The following is a 24,636-nucleotide window of genomic DNA, read 5'->3' as shown; positions in this document are numbered from 1 at the left end:
AAATGGATCCAAATGGACGCCATTTTTTTCAATCTCAGAGTTACACACCCATATTACGGGGCCATTTGGAACCCACTCACTCAAAAACAATTTGAGACCCACTGGTGTAGCAGTGTTTCCAGTGAGCCCAACATGCACAATATAGCAGCAAATAACTGACTCTGTTTGACCAGACTGGAACAGAGCCCTCATTAGTCATTAGTAGCCTATCATCGGTAACACCTGCAGAGAGCCCATTATACATTCCCCATGAAAAGGACACTGACCTGTCCCTCGTAGCACAACAGTCCACTCCACGGCAGCTCCCTTTCAGGGAACGGCCAGGGACGTCCTAACGGGAAATGCAATTTCAAGGACAGGCCATTACAGGAGCCAAATAATGAAAGAGAGTGTGTGTGTGTGTGTGTGTGTGTGCACGCGCGTGTGTGTGTGCGTGCGCGAGCATGCGTGCGCCATATTAGTATTAAAACAGTGACTCTTCCCCTTGGGACATATGAGAAGTAAACGTCCGATTTGTACTTCGCTACACGCCAGTGTCACGCAGCGGTAATAGCCGATCAACAAGCTCACAAGGTGTCCCGTCCGCGACGCTGTGTGAGCTTGTAGATCCACCATTTCCGACATGCTTTATTATGCAGGCAGGTGGTCGCCCATGCAGCCCCGTCCATGTTTGATGGAGATTAGATTGGATGCCAAACCCCTTTTTAACGGAGCCCGGGGGAACTATAGCGTTGTAAACATGCATGTAGCGCCTTTTATCGTCTTATATATGCTGTCCTTCCTCTAAGGCACACTCCGCGTGCGCACTCCCTTGCACACATTCACGTATACATTTCTCAACAAATGCGCACGTATATACAGTTGTGTGCCATCGATATTGACGCATTTATTTTGGAGAGGTTTGTGTGGTCTGCGCATTTCACAATGTAATTTATTATGTCCACTAGGGGGAGTAGAGAGCTATATAAAAATCTGAGACCAGTGAAATGTGCCAATAAAGCCCTTGGTAAATGGTAAATGGTGCATTTATATAGAGCACCGAAGTCTGACGTCACTTTCAGTAGAGGGCGTCAGTCCCCAGGTTCATGTATTTGTTTAGTTGCATTGAAATCCCCATTGAGGCGATTTTAGATCGCCTCATATAACAACTGTGTTTGAAAAATAAACATATCACCCCGGCCGCTTCACTCATATGGATATGAAGAATCAACTGACTGAGAGAAAACGCTAATGTTACTGCTGCTGAATTAGTTAGATTTTCGCTAGAAGCAGACTGTATCATATATGAGTGACTGACTGTTGCAAACGATACAGAGACACCTCCCTGACAATAACGCCGAGACAGCTTGTTTATTTTTGGACCACAACGCTTATAGTAGACGATATTAAGATCACCCCATGTTATTCTCCATAGAGAAATTACTTCCGCGAACCAGGGGAATCGAAGGGATGAGCGAGTTACGTCAGGAGTCAGGACTTCGGTGCTCTATAGCGCCTTTATCCAAGGCGCTTTACAGAGATTGTGCATTACATTCACCCATTCACACACACATTCATACACCGATGGCAGCGGAAACCATGCAAGGCACCAACTAGCACATCGGGAGCAATTAGGGGTTCAGTGTCTTGCTCAAGGACACTTCGACAGTAACTCTGGGGGAGCCCGGGTTCGAACTGGCAACTTTACGGTTACCATCCAGGCACTCTACCCCTGAGCCACCGCCGCCCTTTGAATTGAATGGAATTTAATTGAAAGCGTCAACAGAGAGAGAGAGAGAAAGAAATGACTTTGGTGGTTGGGGTTTTTATTATTTTGTTGTATAAATTAAACATCATATAATGCACGTGATTTTCTGTTAATGTTGACACTAATATTACGTCACGTCACGTCATTAACAACTAATAATGATATATTCTACAAGTTGTAGAAACATGTAAGATAACACTAATAGTTGTTAATGACGTGACGTGAAAAATACATTTATTCCACCAGCGTTCTTGTGTTGTGTTCTACAACACACCTGTCTGACAACAGCTCCTGCTATGTGTGTCCGGGCGCTCATCGTTATTCCTCTCGTGTTGTCTCCCTTCTCTCCCAACTCAACTCCCAGGCCACTGTGTGTGTGACTCTGCCTGCCTGGCTGCCTGCCTCATGCCTGCCTGCCTAAAGTGGATATGAATGGATATGCATGCTGTGTGTATGTGTGATTATACTCACACATACGCATATCCATTCATATCCATTTTAGGCATGAGGCAGGCAGCCAGGCCGGCAGAGGCACACACACAGTGGCCTGGGAGTTGAGTTGGGAGAGAAGGGAGACAACACGAGAGGAATAGCGATGAGCGCCCGGACAGACATAGCAGGAGCTGTTGTCAGACAGGTGAGCGTATTGGGACAGAGAGAGAGAGAGAGAGGAGGAGAGAGAAAGAGGGGGAGAGAGACAGATACAGGACAGAGGAAGGGAGGGAGGGAGGGAGTAAAGGAGTGGAGTGGAGAGGTAGCCTATATTCATCTTAATTTTTTAACGTGGAGCATTGTGGTCGTATACCCTTATGGGTTAGTGTAGCTCTGGTCCATAGCTCTAATGCGTTGCATTTAGAGCTAGTATGTCACTCTCAACTTCCGCCGCTCGCATGAATGCAGACCAGCCTCTCGTCTTTAGCGTAAATAAAAAGAACGTTTTTGATACTCACCAAAACAAAGGCGGGTTGTGTCATTAGAAAGCCTACTGGAACAGAGCTATAGGGTTAGTGCAGGTAGGCCCTTGGGTCACGTCCGCAAGAGTGTGTGTGTGTGTGTGTGTGTGTGTGTGTGTGCGTGCGTGCGTGGCTGCGTGCGTGCGTCTGTGCGACCGTGTGTGTGTGTGAGACTGCGTGCGTGCGTGTGCCTACACCTGTGTATGCATGACGGTGTTTGGTATACGTCTTTCAGCCCAGTAGTTTCATCATGCTTGTCCTTGAACCGCGGTGCACGGGGACATACCGACGACACGCACCAACACACGCGTTGTGATGTTAGCGACCGCTAAACTAAACCTCATTAAACTATTTAGGCCTGACAGTTTTCTGAAATAGCCTACCTCTTGTTTCTGTATCAGTGGTGCGCCATATTTCATGTCAAGGACCCCAAAAATGATATGTAATTGGCCACGACCCCCCATCTGAAAATATGTTGTTTCAGGAACCCCTCAGAAGCAAAGGTTTGAGTTTAAAACGTTCACTCTGAAAGAATATATATTCAAAGATTTGTGCCGCATGTTCAATTATTTTCAAAAATAGCAGACCCACAAGCTCGTAGCACGGCACTCGGTGCCGCGCTATACGATCTGCTATTTTCCAGTGGTTAAAAGTTTAACATAATGCTTAAAACACCAAAAGTTGATCCCGTCCAAAATGGGTTAAAAGCAAGCTCGATCTCTTTCTCTCGTATACAAACAAACGCAGCACTCAAAGACATTATGCAACCCATTAACCTTTTATTGACACAATGCACGCACGCACGCACATAACATTTACATTTAAATTGACTCCTTACAGTTCATCCAAATCAAAGTTTTTTAGGGGGGGGGGACCAATGAACTTGTGACCTTGAAGACAGTAGCATGTTTTATGATTTTTTTTGCATATTACCTCAATTGTGTAGTGCTGTTTTGTAATTTGTTGGTTGTTGGGTCATTCTATACGAAAACGTGCCATTTTCCATTTTCAGTGTTTAATTTAAAAAATACCATTTTAAAAGCTTCAAGACCTTTTTTGGATGAAGTAGAGAGAGAGTAACAGACGTGCACTTGCATGAACGTGCACACGCACGCACACACACACGCATGCACACACACACACGCACGCACGCACGCACACACACACACACACACACACACACACACACACACACGCTTCAAGCTCTGACACAAAACCACTTGTCTCTGTTCCAATTTCTCGCTGCGTGTTTGGTTCTTTTCTACATCTATATCCCAACCCTCGTTCTCTCCCTCCCTCCCTCCCTCCCTCCCTCCCGCGTGCCTGTCGGTCCCTCACTCTCTATGTCTCTCTCTCTCTCTCAGACTCCGTCTATAGCCTCGCCCTGGAGCCCAATTACCCAGCTAGAACATGGAGATCCTATCACAAAGCCAGCGACATGCTCCAGTGTTCAGCAGAATTAACAGCGGCATTCCTCCCCACATACCTGCCCGCCTCCCCGCCGAGGGGTGACGAACCCATATGCAAGCCCAGGCTGCACCTTTGATCTGGCGTCAGCGTCCACGTCTCACCCACAACTTTGGCTTTCATAATATGGCTTTCATATATATATAGCGCAGTGTGTTTTCAACCATGCAGTGGTCTGGGGACCACCAGTGGTCCTTGAGGGTCCTTGAACCCCGTCGAAAGAATATATATTCAAAGATTTGTGCCACATTTTCACAATTTAAAAAAAATGTGCAGACCTACAAGCTCGTAGCGCGCCACTCGGTGGCGCACTATGAGCTTGTAGATCTGCTATTTTATAGTATATAGTATAATATCATAAGTTTGACGGACCACCATTCGGTGACATTCAGACCCAAAACTAAAAGAATATTTTGTTTGTCAATGCATAAGACTGTCTACATAATGCTTAGTTAAAACACCTAAAAGGGTTCCCGTCCAGAATGGGTTAACTCTTGAGAGAGTGAAATTAAACCAAATGGGCCCCGTTAAGGGTCCATTTGGTTTCATTTTACGCTCTCAAGAGTTAAACCTTTGTTAAACATCCGCATTACTTCAGTTACAAGAATGTAATTAGAGAATGTAGAAGAAAAGCATGGAATTGTAGACAGTCTTATGCATTGACAAACAAAATATTCTTTTAGTTTTGGTCTGAATGTCACCGAATGGTGGTCCGTACGTGGCTCAAATGCAGGACAAATAACAGGCCTTGAAATGAAAAAGGTTGTGGCCTGGGTCACTTTGTGGTCTCTGTTCTCCCTATATATCTTCCATCTCCTCCGATTCAAGCCCATACAGCATATTTTGAGGCTATATACAGCTTTCTTTGTCCTGAACTCTTGTCACATTTACCATTGACAATGAAAGGAGAATTTACGTCATGTGTGTCACATGTCAAACAAATCGGCTTTTTGTAGCAACACAAACATTAAATGCCTTTGACAATGAAAGGAAAATTCACGTCATATCATGTAGACACGCAGGCTATTTTGGCCAGAATGAGATGATGTATGATGATAAGAGCGCCCCTCACTTCACACGGGTGTGATTTTTTTAACCTCAATCCTATGCCTGGCTCTGGGAACACTGGTGGAAGTACTGTTATGTTTCAGAAAAAAAGTAGCGATATCACAAGATACCTGTATTCAATGTTTTATTCGATTGAAAGTATAGCCTGTATTGATGTCTACCATGTCTTACACAGCTCTGCTGTATCTCCATATCTATGCCCAAGCCATATCCCTGGATAGAGAGGTTGTGTGAACGTGGTTTGAACTGTGTGGAGGAGGGTCATTGTGTCAGAAACACTGTAGAAGGACAGGGTGCCTGCCTTGTGATCCAGATACACCCCCACTCTGGAGGAGACAGGCCCTGACAATTCAGTCTTAACACTGTTGTGGTTGAAGCAGTAGTCGTCACCATAGCATAACCATAAACACCAGGATTGATCATTGTCTCCAAAGAGGATTCCTCTGTCGGTGTCTTTATAACAGACTGCTATACCAGCCCCTCTACCACTCCTCTCTACTTCCCAGTAACGACGTTCAGACAGACCCTCTGTACACAACACCTGAGGACAACACCCTACAAATCTCTCTGCATTATCAGGGTATGGTTGTTGTTGTGTTCTAGTCACCTTCCTCTTCTCCTCTGACAGGGAGAGATGTTTGCTTATTGTGTTCATGTCCAGAGACAGAGGACAGGAATCTGTGAGAACACACGACAAAAGAAAATCCAAACCTCATTAACCTCATTGTGTTACTTTAGAGTTAATATTCTCTCAGATCAAACTCATTTGACCGAGCTTCAAATAACATGTCAGGTTGAAACGTTCAGAAACAACACCAACATGGACTCACATTGTAAGAAGTCCTTTCTGGTCTGAGGCTCAGCTGGATGTAAAACATCAACTACACACACTGGAGACACAAGAAAACAGTATAAACGTCATCATACTGAAGGCTGGATTCAACTGAAGTTCCAAAAGGTTAAAGCTATTATAGCTCGATAGTAATCATTGCTTTAGTAAACAGAAAATACATTTTCACTTTTCAGGTCGGTTACAACTTTAAACCAATCAGGAGAGAGAACTCCTCAAAATCATTAAATAATAATAATCTCATCTCTCCTTTGAGTAATATTCTTGCTTAATTCTTATTTTACTGTCCAATCTGACAGACAGCCTACTGTGTACAATCAGTCTGTTCTAGTTCAAACATATCCAGTTGCCTTCTGGCTTTATCCATCCATGTTTACTATGAAAAACACTTTTAAATCTCACCTCGGTTTGATATCTGTGGCCAAGTTGTCGTCAGGATGTTGTCTAGTTGGTCTCTCAGACCAGACACGGCATCAGTCACATCTGTGAAGGACCTCAGAGGACCGACGACCACTCTGGGTGAGACTGGAGATCCAGTGGAACTGGAGAGAGACTGGAAACTCTGGAGAGAGACAAGCAGAGAGACCAGTAAACCACTTTAGACAGGGATGATCAATAGATCAGTGCATTGATCACAATATTGTAGAGTTGAGCTGATGTTCTTGTTGTTTATTTGAGAACGCTGACGCGTTTCGGCAGAGCCTTCTTCAGAGCAGTCTAAAATGTGATGAAGAAGGCTCTGCCGAAACACATATTTTATTTTGGAGTGCTGCTTATTCCATTTAGTTGGTTTATGAGTTATAAGTTATTTTAAAGCTGAGCTCCCACTGTCAAAAACAAAGGGCAGTCTCCAGAGTAAGCACACCTGTTTTTTTCTTTCTTTATGCTGATCATTTAGGTCTGCTAGTTTTGGAAAAAACATTTTTTTTAAATGGAAACAATTATGCACTAAAATTATTATCTAATATTATTGTGATTAGGCGATTACATAATAATTTGTATAATAATACTATTATTATTAACTACCAGCATGAATAATGTCATGTTATGCCATGTCAACTACTATAATGTAATACATTAAATTATAACGTATTTTTATCACTTCATGGAATGGGATGAAATATGAAGCCGATTTGTTCTTTCAAAAGTGTCAAAAAGCCACGTGTGGAACCTGAATGAATGTGATGATGTCCTCAGTGTTGGACAGCTCCTCCAGCTCAGCATGTCTCCTCTCCAGCTGCTCCAGGGTCTGTTCCAGCTGTCTCAGGGGAGCCTCAGTCTGAGCCACTGCATTCTGCTGCTGATCTCTGATCAGTTGTTTGAGCTCAACACGTCTTCTCTCAATGGAGACCATCATCTCACTGAAGATCCTGTCACTGGCCTCCACTGCTGCATCTGCAGAGCTCTGCTTAGCGAGAGTGCACACACACACACACACACACACACACACACACACACACACACACACACACACACACACACCCACAATATTTTATACGTTGGCTGTTTTCAAGCTCATATCATGTCACATGGTGCCGCAATATGAGCTTGTAGATCTGCTATTTTCAAAAAATCTTGAAAATAGGTGTACATCTTTGAATATATTTGTAAAGCAAACATTTTTAACATAAATCTTTGCTTCTGGAGGTCCCTGGAACAAAATATTTTGAAATGGGGGTCCGGTCAGATAAATCTCATTTTTGGGTCCTTTTAGGCATTAAAGAGTTTTGAGAACCACTCACGTTCAGGGCCTCCAAGACCTGTCTCAGGTCTTTCAGCTCCTTCTTTTTCTCCTGGATCTTCTGCTGGACTTCCTCCTGACTTGTCACCAGCTGTTTCTGCAAGAAGCAGGAAGAGATACAGTTTGGTTTGTAAACATTGTGGACTTTTTCATGTCGGGACACCAATTCTATCCAATTAAGAGAGAGAATACAGGATACAGGGTACAAACAAGTGAAATTGGACAGTTTAGTTTGGATCCACAAATCATCTTAAATTAACAGTGTAACTTCTCCAAAATACACTTTTGAAGGGCAAGAAAAATGGACATGAAATATACAAAGAATTGTGTACTTCATCCTATAATTAAAACCGCGAAAGCATCTGTGCCATTTTAGATTTCATAACATACATCTTTTAGAAAGCTCTGTTTTAGAACAGTAGTTTGGAACAAGTTGTTCTCAGGCAGATCTACGAGCTCACAGTGCATCGCTTTGTGCCCTGCTGCTTGTTTTAATCTGCTGAATGTATTTTGTGTCTTCAAGTGATCGTGGTGCTACCTGTTTCTCTGCCTTCGCTGCAGCAGCTGACACCGTGTCATGGCCCTTGTGTTCCTCCATGGTGCACAGATAGCAGATAGACTGTTGGTCTGTGCGACAGAACACCTCCATCAGCTTGTCATGACTGGAGCACATCTTCTCCTGCAGTTTGTCGGTGGCTGGGACCAGCTTGTGCTTCTTCCAAGTAGGAACATTGTAGTGAGGCTGGAGGTGAGTCTCACAGTAAGAGGCCAGACATGTCAGACAAGACATGAGAGCTTTGCGACGTCTGGCTCCGGTGCAGAAATCACAGGCCACGTCTGCTGGAGCGGCGTACAGCGGAGCAGCGGAGGCAGCAGGAGACTGCTGAGCTCCTGTACTGCTCAGCTTCATCACCAGCTGGAAGTAAAGAGAAGAGGAGGGGAGGTCACTCACTGAGGAGAAATTCAACACAGTCATTGTGAGCTTCATGGTGATAAATGCATTGCAACGTTATTTTAACACAGGTTCTGAACTTTGGAAGTTAGAGTTGCCTTGTTAAAAATGTAGCTTACAATGTAAGCATTTAGCAGACACTCTTAACCACTAGGACAGGGTTCCCCAATTAATTTTCCTCAAGGGCCATATTTTGACTAGAGGTCTTGCCCTGGAAATTCATGTTCAGGGCAAGACCCCATTTAAAAAAAGGATGCCCAGTTTGACATGACCCCCATTTAGTGCCATTTATATCCCCCCCCCCCCCCCGCAAATGGCTCATGGGCCGCCTATTGGGGAACCCTGCACTAGGACCATTATGTTTGCCCTAAACTAATGACAACCCCGGGTGGCAGTGGCTCAGGGGTAGAGTGACGAAGTGTCCTTGAGCAAGACTGAACCCCAAATTGCTCCCGATGTGCAGGTTGGTGCCTTGCATGGTTTCCTCCAGCATCGGTGTGTGAATGTGTGTGTGAATGCACCATTTACAAGCCAAGAATAGGGGCACTAGGGTTTAATGATTAACCAGTGCAGTGACTAACAAAGTCAAAGATCAGAGTAAATTACCCTAGTCAACAGAACAAAGTGCTATAATACCATCAAACCTTAACTAGCATCTGTTTAAACCAGTGGTTCTCAAATGAATATGCATTTGTCCACGGACTCCCCTCCCATCTCAAAATACTTTTGCCAGGGACCCCCATATGCATATGCATATCATGTTCAGATATAGTATGCGTTGTGAGCTTGTGGATCTGCAATGTTCAAATAGCTGATGTAGGCCTATAATTTTACAGTCAGTAGGTCTGTCGCGGTGTTAGAATTTCCCCACCGTTTCCACCGTGCTTCTCAACACTGGTAAAACCGGTAACACCGAATCCAACCAGGTGTCCTAATATACCTGCCTGGCATTGATCCAGAAAGTTTAGAAACAGAAACTACAACAGCACTTGCACTTCCAAAGTAACTTACGTCGAGGCTTTAGGGCGGCAGTATAGGCAGGCACGGTCAAAAATGCAACTAGAAGATAAACAATCAAGCAGAACTCTTTTCATCATTTTATTTTCCTCATATGATATGAGTCATATCACCGAGACCAACAATGTACGTGTTTCAGGCAGCTCACATAGCCTTTGATCAAGACGCTAACAGGAAATCATTACAGGATGAATTGAGAGCGCACCGTTACTACAGATTATTGTGAGTAAATAAAGCACTAAAACATTGTGGAAGTATATAAGCTCACCATCCAATGCACTATAGTCTGAATGCAGCTAAGACCTGTCACCAAAGCGGAAGTGAAATCTGACACCATGTGTGTTCAGACAGCTCTGCTCTGTCTGCTGCAGCCCCATTGAATAGCAGATCACTTATGTTCTCTTCATAATAATAATAATAATAATAATAATAGCCTAATAATAATAATACAACCTCATGTTAATTATCTGACTAAAGTATTGATAACCTGCTTATAAGCACACGGGTACCACACGAAAATGAACTGAAGTGGTTTTATAGGGTACACGAGAAAATAAACAGTCTAGTATTAAAATTAATAATACAACGGTGCGGTGTGCAAGTAATGTACTCGGTGGCGTGCCCGCCCGCCCGCCCACCGGTAACACCAGTAACACCGGACACCGTGACAGGCCTAGTTTACAGTGGTTAAACAGACTGTGGTCATGCTCTATTATTAACAAATTTTTATGGACGCCCTTTAACTGCCTCATGAGTCATGGACCCCTGGGGGTCCCCAGGCCCCACTTTGAGAACCTAACATATTAAAAAAAAGTCATGGTTAGTATGGACAAACAATGTAGACTATAGGCTATCATTATCAACATAAACATACTATGTGATGTGAACACATAACCATATAGCCTACACTGTAGGCACATGCTGTAGGCCCTACAGCATGTGTAGGCCTTAGAACTGCTGTGGCAGAAAATGGAGTTTCATGTGTGGTTGTAACTTGTAAGGTCATATCTCACCTCAGCCAGCAAGGTGTTCTTTCTCAGAACCGGTCTAGGACTGAAGCTCTCTCTGCACTGGGGACAGCAGTAGACTCCAGTGTCCTCATACTTGTCCCAGTAACCCTCGATACAGCTGCTACAGTAACTGTGTCCACAGTTTAGAGCCACTGGTTCCTTCAGAATGTCCAGACAGATAGGACAGCAGAACTGGTCCTGGTCCAGCTCACATCCCTGTTGTTGTTCTGCCATTTCACTGACAACCACATTCACACCGAGAGAATAAAAACACACAACACTTTTTGGTTTACTCTGAAAACAGACGGGGAGAGAGAGAAAACACAGCTCTGAGTTTAATTTCTTCTGAAGAGAACTGGGACTGGGAGAGGCTAAGAGGGTGTGACTTCCTGGATATTTGCAGGCAGCAGGGGTTTTAAAGAGACAGTGAATGAATGTGTAGCACCGATAAGTTCACAAACAGGTTCAGCAAGGAAGCCTGGTGACGCTGCGGCGCTGCCATCATTTTTTAAATATGTATTTCACAGGAAAACAGTTTCTGAAACATAATTATTCTAATGATTACATATTGCATTACATAATGTCATGTCACCTTCTTTGTTAGTTATCTGCTCATGTTAGTTAGTCCCCTAGTCTATCCTGGTGTTATTGTCATGTCAGGTTTAGTGTTGTGACTATTGTCACTTACAGTACTGTCTCTGGTCATTGTTGTCACAGCCTTGTATTCAGAGAGAGAGAGAGATAGAGAGGGAGGGAATGAGAGCGTGCACTCTCTCTCTTACACACACACACACGCTACACACACGCACACACACGACACACACGCACTCATGTGACGTGCACGACACACACACACACACACACACACACACACACACACACACACACACACACACACACACACACACACACACACACACACACACACACACACACACACACCACAATGGGGAAGAGAGCAAAGAAAACAACTTTCTCTTGTTTTCTCTTGACATAGAATGAGAGTCACATAGTATAGTTGTCATATAGTTGGGTGTTTTATAATTGTTTTTATTGACTATTTGCACAACACATATAATATGCTTTATGCCTAATGAATGAGAATAAGAACAATAAAAATACAATATTTTTATATAATATTTTAATAATGGAAAATGCTGTCTGAAATAACTCTGACATGTAATAGTTTAGCCTCATAAATCCCTACACTCAGAAGACTACTTCCTGTTCCAATGAGTCAGCCCACAACACAGATGTATAAAAAAAGAAGAAACACACATGTTTGTTTTCTCCTTTACTTTCACAGTAGGCTTACATGGTATACACAACTATTGGCATGAATATATACTTGCAGTAGCAAAGTAAAAACTAAAAAAAAGCTGCTGACGTGTCTCATCACAATGTGTTGTGAGCTTGTAGATCTGCTATTTTCAAATAGCATAGAACAGGACGTATACTGTACTATCCAGTATCCGGTCAATGTATGTTTTCTAATGTATTACCCAATCTTCAAGGAAACTAAAGTTTTCACACCAGGCATTGAGTAAAAAGTACAAGATATTACTTGAATAAATCATATGCCTTTTCTATACAGTATGTAAACACAGAGGATTTCATGTTGACAGAAATTTGCTGTGTTCACACTCGCGCGCATGCACACACACATTCACACACACACACACACACACACACACACACACACACACACACACGTGCTCTGTTTAGAGGTATTTAGGTGTGAAAGGAGTGTTGCGCCATGGTGACCGCTATAGACCGATTCCGTAGCGGTTTCATGGTCGCAGCCTACGTATTTCCTGTAGGCGGACTCGACGTAGCTGCGGGGATAAAACCCTCACCAGGCGCACCTCTTCCACTACAGTGAACGGCAGAGTGACTGATGTTAGTTTGCCTCAAACTTTACTCCTTTACCTGCTTTTTTACTAACACTAACATTACAAAGATGCCCAGAACATTGAGATGAACCTGTGTAGTTTATGGCTGCTCCAACAGTAGTGGCAAAAAACGGAATGTCTAATATCCACCGCGATGGCTGAGACCAGAGCCATTGAGTAATGGTTGAGACGAAGCAGGGAAAGATACATAGGCCTATCACCAGTCTTACCCAATACCAAATCTTTCTGTTTTATGAACACAAGGCTGCTGTATTTTATACCTCATACTAAGCATTTAAAGTATGAGGTATAAAGTACACTGGCGTTATGTATCTTTCACTGCTTCGTCTCAACCATTACTCAATGGCTCTGGTCTCAGCCACCGCGATGGATATTAGACATTCCGTTTTATTTTATTTTTTATGTTGCCACTACTGTTGGAGCAGCCATAAACTACACAGGTTCATCTCGATGTTCTGGGCATCTTTGTAATGTTAGTGTTAGTAAAAAAGCAGGTAAAGGAGTAAAGTTTGAGGCAAATTAACATCAGTCACTCTGCCGTTCACTGTAGTGGAAGAGGTGAGCCTGGTGAGGGTTTTATCCCTGCAGCTACGTCGAGTCCGCCTACAGGAAATACGTAGGCTGCGACCATGAGACCAGCTACGGAATCGGTCTATAGCTCCACGTCACCTGCTGTCAATCAGCCAATCAGCAAAAGGTCTCACAGATGTCACTCGTTCTGTCACGATAGGCAGGGGGTGGTAGGACCCAAATGCAGGACAGCAAGGCAGGCATGGTTCAAAATCCAATATTGGGGATTTATTACAAAAACTGAGAAAACATCATAATCACAAACTAACACTGAACATGAAGTGACACCAAACAATGACTGGACAAGGACTGACTGGGGAACAAGACTGATATACACAAGAGGGCTGATTAGTGATTACAACATGAGAAACACCTGGGGAAGACAACATAGAACCAAAACAACTAGAACATAACATAGAAATACAAGAGCTAGACAGGCAATGTCTGTGACTGTGACAGTATCTCTCCTCCACGGACGGCTCATGACGTCCCATAATGTCCATGAAGAGGAGGGGAGAAGAACGGGCTTGAGGGTAGGCCTACAGGTAGAAGGGGGGCAGGCAGAGTCACAGGGTCCAAAAGGCAGAGAAAGGGGCTGAAACCGCCCGGAGCTTTCTTCCGCTGCTTGGACAGGAACATGGCAGAAGGTCCAAAGGGACATAGAACCTTGGGCTGAAGAGGTGTTGGACAGTCAACTTCTCCACAACAAGAACCTCTGAGGAGTGAGGTCGGAGCATCACAACCAGGACTTCGACTTGCCCCCCCCAACATCCAGTAGATGGAGCTTCAGATGTCGACTCAATTTGACACCCCTACCTCACCAGGTCTGGACAGGCTGTGGCCTGGGTGCTGTCCGCTGGGTCCAGTCAGGTCCAGTCATTCTGTCACGATAGGCAGGGGGTGGTAGGACCCAAATGCAGGACAGCAAGGCAGGCATGGTTCAAAATCCAATATTGGGGATTTATTACAAAAACTGAGAAAACATCATAATCACAAACTAACACTGAACATGAAGTGACACCAAACAATGACTGGACAAGGACTGACTGGGGAACAAGACTGATATACACAAGAGGGCTGATTAGTGATTACAACATGAGAAACACCTGGGGAAGACAACATAGAACCAAAACAACTAGAACATAACATAGAAATACAAGAGCTAGACAGGCAATGTCTGTGACTGTGACAGTCCTCTCCGTCTAAATATTCATCAGCCTCCAGGCTGTCTCACAAAAATGTACAAAAATGTACTTAATTTGGGGATCTAAATGGGTTAAGTCACGCTCAGTTACTTTACCAACCTCTGACTGAGTGGAGGGAGTTTGTTTATTAGCAGTGGTGGAAAGTATAACTAAGTACATTTACTTAAGTAGCCTACTGTACTTATAAGTGCAATTTTGAGGTATTTTGACTTCAATGGAGTATATTTCCAATACATCTCAAATCCAAATATTGTACTTTTACTCCAATAGGCTACGTTTATTTCAAATCTTTGGTTACTATAGTTACTTTGTAGATTTAGATTATTATTACAAAACAATGAACCTGTTCAACTAAGTATTCAGCCATTTGAAAATAGCCGATCTACAAGCACACAATGCGTCGCATTGAGCTTGTAGAACGGCTATTTTCAAAACATTTTCATACATTTGAAAACTTGAAACGTGACATTCTGCATATAACTAATTTTACTTTTGGTACAATTTGAAGCCAATACTTTTGTACATTTTGAATTCCAGACTTTTACTTGTAACGGAGTAGTTGATCTACATTACAGTATCGATAGTTTTAGATATTGTTTAAGTAAAACACTTGAGTACTTGTTTTGTTCCACCACTGGTTAATATCAGCGGTCTGTCTACTGTATACTGAACTTATACTTATAGCGAACATTTAACCGCGTCGCCTTGAATTAGTTCCGGTGCTTTTCAGCCTGAGGTAGGGCTGGGCGATATGACAAAATCTCATATCACGATATAGATTTATTTTTTACACGATAACGATATACTCACCATATAGCATATTTTTTACGATACCAATTTTTGTATCTAAAGAAATAGATTTTTGTTCAGGCGGAGTACTTTACAGTACTGTACCTGGGCTGTACTTGTGCTGTACTGTACTGTACTGTACTGTACTGTACTGTACTGTACTGTACTGTACTGTACTGTACTGTACTGTACAAGCTCTCCTCCCTGGCCTCTGTCTGTGTGTTAGGCTGCACAACAGTGACACTTGGTGGTGACAATAATTATGCTATTTCCGTGCTCGGATACAGGGACACACACAAGTCACACATACTGTAGCTGTCTATAGTGGTTGCACCACTTAAAACACAGGAAAAGAACACTTATGCCAATATCAAACTTATGCCAATTACAATATGTAAAATCACAATATCCAGTCTAATTATATGAATATAATACTGATGCCCAAATAAGTAGGGGAGAGCCGCCACGATTGTAACGCTTCACGGTTGTAACATGGACGTTATCTCTTGATTGGTCAACGCCACCATGACGCCATCGCGTCAGTATGTGTACAGCAACGTACTCTACGTGCCCAGGAAGTTTGAAGTGTTTACCTTTATCCTACGGGGAGTTATTGGCGAAAAACTGACTTTTTTCAAAAGGCGTATAATTTTACACCTGGAGTATATGTGTGCTACAATTTTTTTCTTTGATGTTGGTGAATAAAAATCCACATGGATGTCTTCATGCTTATGTTCTTCATTAGTTTGCATCGTGTTTAGACGGAATTCACGTTCATTCTGGTCTGTAAGCAACGGCAAAGAACAACTTGCAAAAGTGGGCCATTTGTAACATGTTACAAATGGTCCGCTTTCCATTAAATACCATTATATGTAATATTTACATATTTGACATATTGGCCAATATTATATGTTCTAAAATTGTATTGTATTGTGTAGTGTATTCTAAAATTATTGTAGGGTTGTATAACATTGTACAACTCAATCAATCAAACGTTTGTTTAATCAATGTATTTCCCCACTGAACTGACCACAAAAAAAAAAAAAAGCCCAAACTGGTACACCCGATACTATTTAATATTTCCCTTATTTTTGATACATTTTCTTATCACATCCATGGTATGAAAACAATGCTAAGGAGTTGCTTTAATGAAATATAATTGCTTTAAGCTGAAAACGATATGTTTAATGGTGTTTTTTAGCGTTGTTACATTTATCATGCATGCCGTTACAATTAATCCGATATGCGCAGCAAATGTAACACTGAAACAGCGTCCACGTTCGGTTTAATAACTCCCGATCTGTTTCATCAAAAAAATAACTTGAAGTGGTTTATGGTAGCAGACATGTGTAGGTCCGTTGCCTGAAAATATTACATGTGTAGATAAACGGATCTCTGAGTAAAAAAATGAAACGTGCAAAATGTTACATCCTTGGCGGCTCTCCCCTACAAAATAATAGAAAATATAATAATAATAATAATTATTATTATGACAATTAAAAAGCTAAAAATAAAGAAATAAGACTTTCCCATTCAGACACAGAAGTACAGGCCTGTGTCTGCATTACATTTTCTTAAGGAAAAATAAATACCTCATGTCACTCACTGCCACACAGTTGTTTCAGTTTATTTTAAGCTCTGTATAGGGAATCTGTTGTAGTTGTAGTGTAGTTTGTTAGACGTTGGGAAGCTTAACGATGTTTAATTGACTACAGGCGATAGAGTGAGAGACAACTTGACCGCGTCGTCAACTATCCATGCCCAGCTGTACGTATGGGTCCGAGTGGATGTTTTTTTGTTTGATATCACAACTTAAGTTAGCGTCTTGTGTTGTTGTTGTTGTTGTTGTTGTTGGAAGCTGTTGCTGAATTAAGGACTTTTCAAATGGAATAATTTATTTGGAACAATAAAACAAGACAGGTAAGAGGAAAGACGTAGAAGAAGTTTGCACTGGACAGTTTACGCAGTTTATCAATTTATTTGACCCAACATGAAACCTGCATTTATAACACCTTCTTGTTTTGAGGCTATATACATCTTTTTTTTGTCCTGAACTCGTCACATTGCCATTGACAATGAAAGGAGAATTTACAGTACGTCATGTGTCTGAACAAATCGGCTTTTTGTAGAAACACAAACATTAAATGCCATTGACAATGAAAGCAGTGTTGTTTTTGGCAGGCATTTTTTAGATTTAGTCAGTCTTAGTCTTTTGGAAAAATGCTTAATTAGTCTTAGTCAGTCTTAGTCATTTGGAAAAATGCTTAATTAGTCTTAGTCAGTCTTAGTCATTTCTATCCTTGATAGTTTTAGTCGACGGAAACTCCTAAGGGTTTTAGTCAGTTTTAGTCATTTTAGTAAAAGGTTTTAGTCCAGTTTGTCAATTTTTTTTAAATGTCTTTAAATAAAATGTCTATAGCGTACAGGTATTAATTAGAGCTGGGACTCGATTAAAAAAATTAATCTAATTAATCAGAGGCTTTGTAGTTAATTAATCTCGATTAATCGCATTTTAGTCGCATATCATTATTTGACCCAAGAACTGTGAGAGAGCCATTTTTTTAATGGATTTTGGTATACTAGTGAATCAATGAATAGTGAATACATAAGTTTAAGCAATAAAACATTGTTTTTGTAGTAATAATATCTAAAAATTAATAATGTATATAGAGCTTTTCTGAGTACCCAAAATGCTTTACAAGGGGGACATGAATCAAAAACAACTTTATTAAAGGAAAAACACTAAGTAAATAAAAAATAAATAGCTGGGGAAAGTAATATTGAAGGTTTGTATGGTGGGGGCATGCCTCTGAGAGTTTTGGGGAATGCATTCCACAGGGTTGGGGGGGGGGCTTCAATTGGTGCAGCAAATATGTGACATGACCATAAGAAAACACCTCTGTGTTTCTTCCGTGGACATACAGTAACAGTAACAGCTAGGGATGCACCGAAAGGGAAATTCTTGGCCGAAAACCGAATACTGAATACATATTTGTTGTAAAGCTACCTGATTATGGCAAAATACATGATTATGGCAAAACCTAACTTAAATAATTAACACTTATGGGTCCATTAAAAACATCTAATTAATTGGAGGCTTAATTTGTGATTGATTAATCTCAATTAATCAGATTTTAATCGCATATCAATATGCCTATTTGACCAAAGCAGAGAGCTTTCTTTCTACATAAGCATAGGCAATAAAGTACTTAAAGATGCTTTTCAAGGGGAACATGAGAAAACAAATAAAAACAACTTTATTAGGGAAAAACTAAGACTATGGAATAAAAATAAATGAAAGTGGAATGAGATAGCTGGGGAAAGTAATATTCTAGAGGTGGGTTTGAACTTAGCATGTCTCTGAGAAGTGCAGTTTCGACAGGTCTGCCTGCTGTGGACACTGGACAGTTAAACTAAACACGGGCAGACGCAAGGATAGACGATCATTCATTTATAATGGAAACCAGCAACATGTTGATGCAAAGACGTGTGGCTGCTCCAATGATATTCATTTATAATGGAAACCAGCAACATGTTGATGCAAAGACGTGTAGCTGCTCCAAATTATATTCCCATTCGTCTTTGTGTCTGCCCGTGTAAACGCAGCATCGAGGGGTAACACAATAGTGTTATTAAGGAGGACTCATTCTAACGATATGGACCAGAACTAAACTAATGTTAGCTCCCATGCTAGCTAGTAGCTACCCTCGTCAGACAACACCACCACCATCCAGATCGGGTGGAAGGCAAGCTGCTGATATCACTTTGCTTGTGCCCGTGGATGGGAAATAAGATTTAAAAGGCTATGGAAGCGTGGATTAAAGCACAGACGTGTCCAATAAAGTTGTGTCGGATCTGTCTGTGCATTCCGTCTGCTGGTGTGTTGTGACTGTCGCAGCGTCGCTGATGCATATAGTTAAAGAGCGTCATAAGCATGCGCCCTTCCTGCGCTGGAAGTAGCAGATCTACAAGTTATCTACCCGTCGCAATGCACAGCGTGTTGGGCTTGTACATCTGTGTTTTCCCCGCAGTTTAGTTGAATTATATCGATTCACAACTTTAGGACCACTACTACTATTCGGTGATATTTTTCGTCTTGCCTCGTCTTGTCAGCGATAACACACACACGTCTCGTCATCGTCATGTTATCAAACAGAGCTAATTAGCTCGTCAGCGTCAGTCTTGTCCCGAATTATTTGAGTGTCGTTCGTTTTAGTCCGTCTTAGTCCTGGAAAAAGGGGCGTTGACGTCGTCATTTACGTTATCGTCAGTCCTGACGAAAACAACACTGAATGAAAGGAAAATTCACGTCATATCACATAGACGAACATATGGGCTATTTTGGCCAGAATGAGATGATGTATGATGATAAGAGCGCCCCTCACTTCACACGGGTGTGATTTTTTTTACCTCAATCCTGCCTGGCTCTGGCAACAGTGGTGGAAGTACTATTATATTTCAGAATAAAAGTAGCGATATCACATCCTGGTTACAAATAAAAGACCTGTATTCAATGTTTTATTCAATTGAAAGTATATTGAATATAGCCGATCTACAAGCTCACAATGAGGCATAAAAGGCTCCAAAGCCTGACAGAGGGCTCTATAGTAACATGAACAAGATAACAGACATACTGAATAACCATTGATCTGCAAAGAAATGCAATGATCAGAACACAATACATTGGTTGATTGATCATGAAGGTGACACATCATTCTAACATTCATCTAGAAGGGAACAACTAGGCCTACTGTACAATCAAAATTAAGAATACAAAGTGTTCAACTGAATATCGTTATCAGTATTCTTAACATGTCTACCATGTCTTACACAGCTCTGCTGCATCTCCATTGAACCGAAGACCTATCCCTGGATAGAGAGGTTGTGTGAACGTGGTTTGAACTGTGTGGAGGAGGGTCATTGTGTCAGAAACACTGTAGAAGGACAGAGTACCTGCCTTGTGATCCAGATACACCCCCACTCTGGAGGAGAAAGGCCCTGACAATTTAGTGTTAACACTGTTGTGTCTGAACCAGTAGCCGCCGGCACCATAGCACTCTAAACACCAGGATTTATCATTGTTTCCAAAGAGGATTCCTCTGCCGGTGTCTTTATAACAGACTGCTATACCAGCCACGATACCACTCCTCTCTACTTCCCAGTAACGATGTTCAGACAGACCCTCTGTACACAACACCTGAGCAAAGGGCCATACAAATCTCTCTGCATTATCAGGGTAAGGTTGGTGTTGTTCTGTTCTAGTCACCTTCCTCTTCTCCTCTGACAGGGAGAGACGTTTGTGTATTGTGTTCATGTCCAGAGACAGAGGACAGGAATCTGTGAGAACACACGACAAAAGAAAATCAAAACCTCATGAACCTCATTGTGTTACTTTAGAGTTAATATTCTCTCAGATCAAACTCATTAGACCGAGCTTCAAATAACATGTCAGGTTGAAACGGCAACCTTCAGAAACAACATTCAACATGGACTCACATTGTAAGAAGTCCTTTCTGGTCTGTGCCTCAGCTGGATGTATAACATCAACTGCACACACTGGAGACACAAGAAAACAGTAAACGTCGTCATACTGAAGGATGGATTCAAGTTCCAGAAGGTTAAAGCTATTATAGCTCGATAGTAATCATTGCTTTAGTAAACAGAACATACATTTTCAGGTGGGTTACAACTTTCAACCAATCAGGAGAGAAAACTCCTCAAGATCATTAAATAATAATAATCTCATCTCTCCTTTGAGTAATATTCTTGCTTAATTCTTATTTTAGTGTCCAATCTGACAGACAGCCTACTGTGTACCATCAGTCTGTTCTAGTTCAAACATCTCCAGTTGCCTTCTGGCTTCATCCATCCATGTTTACTATGAAAAACACTTTTAAATCTCACCTCTGTTTGATATCTGTGGCCAAGTTGTCGTCAGGATGTTTTCCAGTTTGTCTCTCAGACCAGACACGACATCAGTCACATCTGTGAAGGACCTCAGAGGACCGACGACCACACTGGGTGAGACTGGAGATCCAGTGGAACTGGAGAGAGACTGGAAACTCTGGAGAGAGACAAGCAGAGAGACCAGTAAACCACTTTAGACAGGGATGATCAATGATGATCAATAGGTCAGTGCATTGATCACAATATTGTAGAGTTGAGCTGATGTTCTTGTTGTTTATTTGAGAACGCTGACGTTTCGGCAGACTAAAACGTGATGAAGAAGGCTCTGCCGAAACACATATTTTATTTTGGAGTGCCGCTTTTTCCATTTAGTTGGTTTATGAGTTATACGTTTTTTTAAAGATGAGGTCCCACTGCCTTAAACAAAGGGCAGTCTCCAGAGGAAGCACACCTGCTTTTTCTTTCTTTATGCTGATCGTTTAGGTCTGCTAGTTTTGGAAAATGTTTGAACATTTTTTTTAAATGGAAACAATTATGCACTAAAATGATTATCTAAAATTATTGTGATTAGGCGATTATGTAATAATTTGTATAATAATACTATTATTATTAACTACCAGCATGAATAATGTCATGTTATGCCATGTCAAGTAATCTACTATAATGTAATACAATAACGTATTTTTATCACTTCATGGAATGGGATGAAATATGAAGCCGATTTGTTCTTTCAAAACCAAAGTGTCAAAAAGCCACGTGTGGAACCTGAATGAATGTGATGATGTCCTCAGTGTTGGACAGCTCCTCCAGATCAGCATGTCTCCTCTCCAGCTGCTCCAGGGTCTGTTCCTGCTGTCTCAGGAGAGCCTCAGTCTGAGCCACTGCATTCTGCTGCTGATCTCTGATCAGTTGTTTGAGCTCACCACGTCTTCTCTCAATGGAGACCATCATCTCACTGAAGATCCTGTCACTGGCCTCCACTGCTGCATCTGCAGACCTCTGCTTAACACACACACACACACACACACACACACACACACACACACACACACACACACACACACACACAAACATATTTTCAAAAAATCTTCTTTGCTTCTGGAGGTCCCTGGAACAAACTATTTTGAAATGGGGGTCCGGTCAGATATATCTCATTTTAGGGTCCTTGACATTAAAGAGTTCAGGGCCTCCAAGACCTGTCTCAGGTCTTTCAGCTCATTCTTTTTCTCCTGGATCTTCTGCTGGACTTCCTCCTGACTTGTCGCCAGCTGTTTCTGCAAGAAGCAGGAAGAGATACAGTTTGGTTTGTAAACATTGTGGACTTTTTCATGTCGGGACACCAATTCTATCGAATTAAGAGAGAGAATACAGGATACAGGGTAAAAACAAGTGAAATTGGACAGTTTAGTTTGGATCCACAAATCATCTTAAATTAACAGTGTAACTTCTCCAAAATACACTTTTGAAGGGCAAGATAAATGGACATGAAATATGATCCTGTTTTGGGTCAAAAATGTGTGTACTTCATCCTATAATTAAAACCACGAAAGCATCTGTGCCATTTTAGATTTCATAACATACATCTTTTAGAAAACTCTGTTTTAGAACAGTAGTTTGGAACAAGTTGTTCTCAGGCAGATCTACAAGCTCACAGTGCATCGCTTTGTGCCCTGTTGTGAGCTTGTTTTAATCTGCTATTTTTTAACATCTCTAAAAATAATGTATTTTGTGTCTTCAAGTGATACCTGTTTCTCTGCAGCAGCTGACACCGTGTCATGGCCCTTGTGTTCCTCCATGGTGCACAGATAGCAGATAGACTGTTGGTCTGTGCGACAGAACACCTCCATCAGCTTGTTATGACTGGAGCACATCTTCTCCTGCAGTTTGTCGGTGGCTGGGACCAGCTTGTGCTTCTTCAACACAGGAGCATTGTAGTGAGGCTGAAGGTGAGTCTCACAGTAAGAGGCCAGACACGCCAGACAAGACATGAGAGCTTTGCGACGTCTGGCTCCGGTGCAGAAATCACAGGCCACGTCTGCTGGAGCGGCGTACAGCGGAGCAGCGGAGGCAGCAGGAGACTGCTGAGCTCCTGCACTGCTCAGCTTCATCACCAGCTGGAAGTAAAGAGAAGAGGTGGGGAGGTCACTCTCTGAGGAGAAATTCAACACAGTCATTGTGAGCTTCATGGTGATAAATCTTTTTCATAATTTTCCTCATGATATGAGTCATATCACCGAGACCAACAAAGTAGTGTTTCAGGCAGCTCACATAGCCTTTGATCAAGACGCTAACAGGAAATCATTACAGGATGAATTGAGAGCGCACCGTTGCTACAGATTATTGTGAGTAAATAAAGCACTAAAACATTGTGGAAGTATATAAGCTCACCATCCAATGCACTATAGTCTGAATGCAGCTAAGACCTGTCACCAAAGCGAAAGTGAAATCTGACACCATGCTGTTGTGTGTTCAGACAGCTCCGCTCTGCCTGCTGCAGCCCCTTTGAATAGCAGATCACTTCTGTTCTCTTCATAATAATAATAATAATAATAATACAACCTGTTCTCTGACTAAAGTATTGATAACCTGCTTATAAGCACACGGGTGTCACACGAAAATGAACTGAAGTGGTTGTAGGCCTATAGGGTACACGAGAAAATAAATAGTCTAGTATTAAAATTAATAATAAAACGGTGCGGTGTGCAAGTAATGTACTCGGTGCCCGCCCGCCCACCGGTAACGTACCAGTAACACCGGACCCTGTGACAGGCCTAGTTTAGTGGTTAAACAGACTGTGATCATGCTCTATTATTAAGACATTTTTATGGACGCCCTTTAACTGCCTATGCTGGGGGTCCCCAGGCCCCACTTTGAGAACCTGAAAACATAATAAAAAAAGTCATGCTTAGTATGGACAAACAATGTAGACTATAGGCTATCATTATCAACAAATAACCATATAGCCTACACTGTAGGCACATGCTGCAGGCCCTACAGCATGTGCATAGTAGAACTGCTGTGGCAGAAAATGGAGTTTCATGTGGGGTTGTAACTTGTAAGGTCATATCTCACCTCAGCCAGCATGGTGTTCTTTCTCAAAACAGGTCTAGGACTGAAGCTCTCTCTGCACTGGGGACAGCAGTAGACTCCAGTGTCATCATACTGGTCCCAGTAACCCTCGATACAGCTGCTACAGTAACTGTGTCCACAGTTTAGAGCCACTGGTTCCTTTAGAATGTCCAGACAGACAGGACAGCAGAACTGGTCCTGGTCCAGCTCACATCCCTGTTGATGTTCTGACATTTCACTGACAACCACATTCACACAGAGAGAAAACAAACAACACTATTTGGTTTATTCTGAAAACAGACGGAGAGAGAGAGAGAGAGAAAACACAGCTCTGAGTTTCATTTCTTCTGAAGAGAACTGGGACTGGGAGAGGCTAAG

At 42.0% G+C, this 24,636-nt stretch overlaps 2 protein-coding genes across 2 annotated transcripts in view; both read right to left on the bottom strand.

Annotated features, from left to right (window-relative positions):
* Positions 1-5,392: 5,392 nt before the first annotated feature.
* On the bottom strand, positions 5,393-24,593 carry LOC310860077 (E3 ubiquitin-protein ligase TRIM47-like; the record flags this gene model as incomplete). Its single annotated transcript, XM_083766840.1, has 13 exons — positions 24,262-24,593; positions 22,935-23,303; positions 22,386-22,463; positions 21,955-22,191; positions 21,187-21,346; positions 20,549-20,619; positions 10,809-11,150; positions 8,365-8,742; positions 7,828-7,923; positions 7,257-7,490; positions 6,488-6,647; positions 6,066-6,125; positions 5,393-5,913 (listed from the first exon to the last, which is right to left on the bottom strand). Exons 1-13 carry the CDS (start codon positions 24,490-24,492, stop codon positions 5,393-5,395), a joined length of 2,937 nt encoding a protein of 978 aa, XP_083622966.1. The 5' UTR covers positions 24,493-24,593.
* LOC310860575 (E3 ubiquitin-protein ligase TRIM47-like) overlaps positions 7,295-24,636 on the bottom strand; it is a 29,539-nt gene continuing 12,197 nt past the window's right edge. Inside the window, exon 6 of the mRNA XM_083767567.1 lies at positions 7,295-7,347. The gene's annotated coding sequence lies outside the window, so the exon portion shown is untranslated. The remainder of the gene's footprint in view (positions 7,348-24,636) is intronic.

This window comes from Protomyctophum parallelum (genome assembly GCF_964188405.1).
Source record: "Protomyctophum parallelum genome assembly, chromosome: 6".
NCBI classification, from domain to species: Eukaryota; Metazoa; Chordata; class Actinopteri; order Myctophiformes; family Myctophidae; genus Protomyctophum; species Protomyctophum parallelum.
This window is presented reverse-complemented; position numbering and strand designations above follow the sequence as displayed.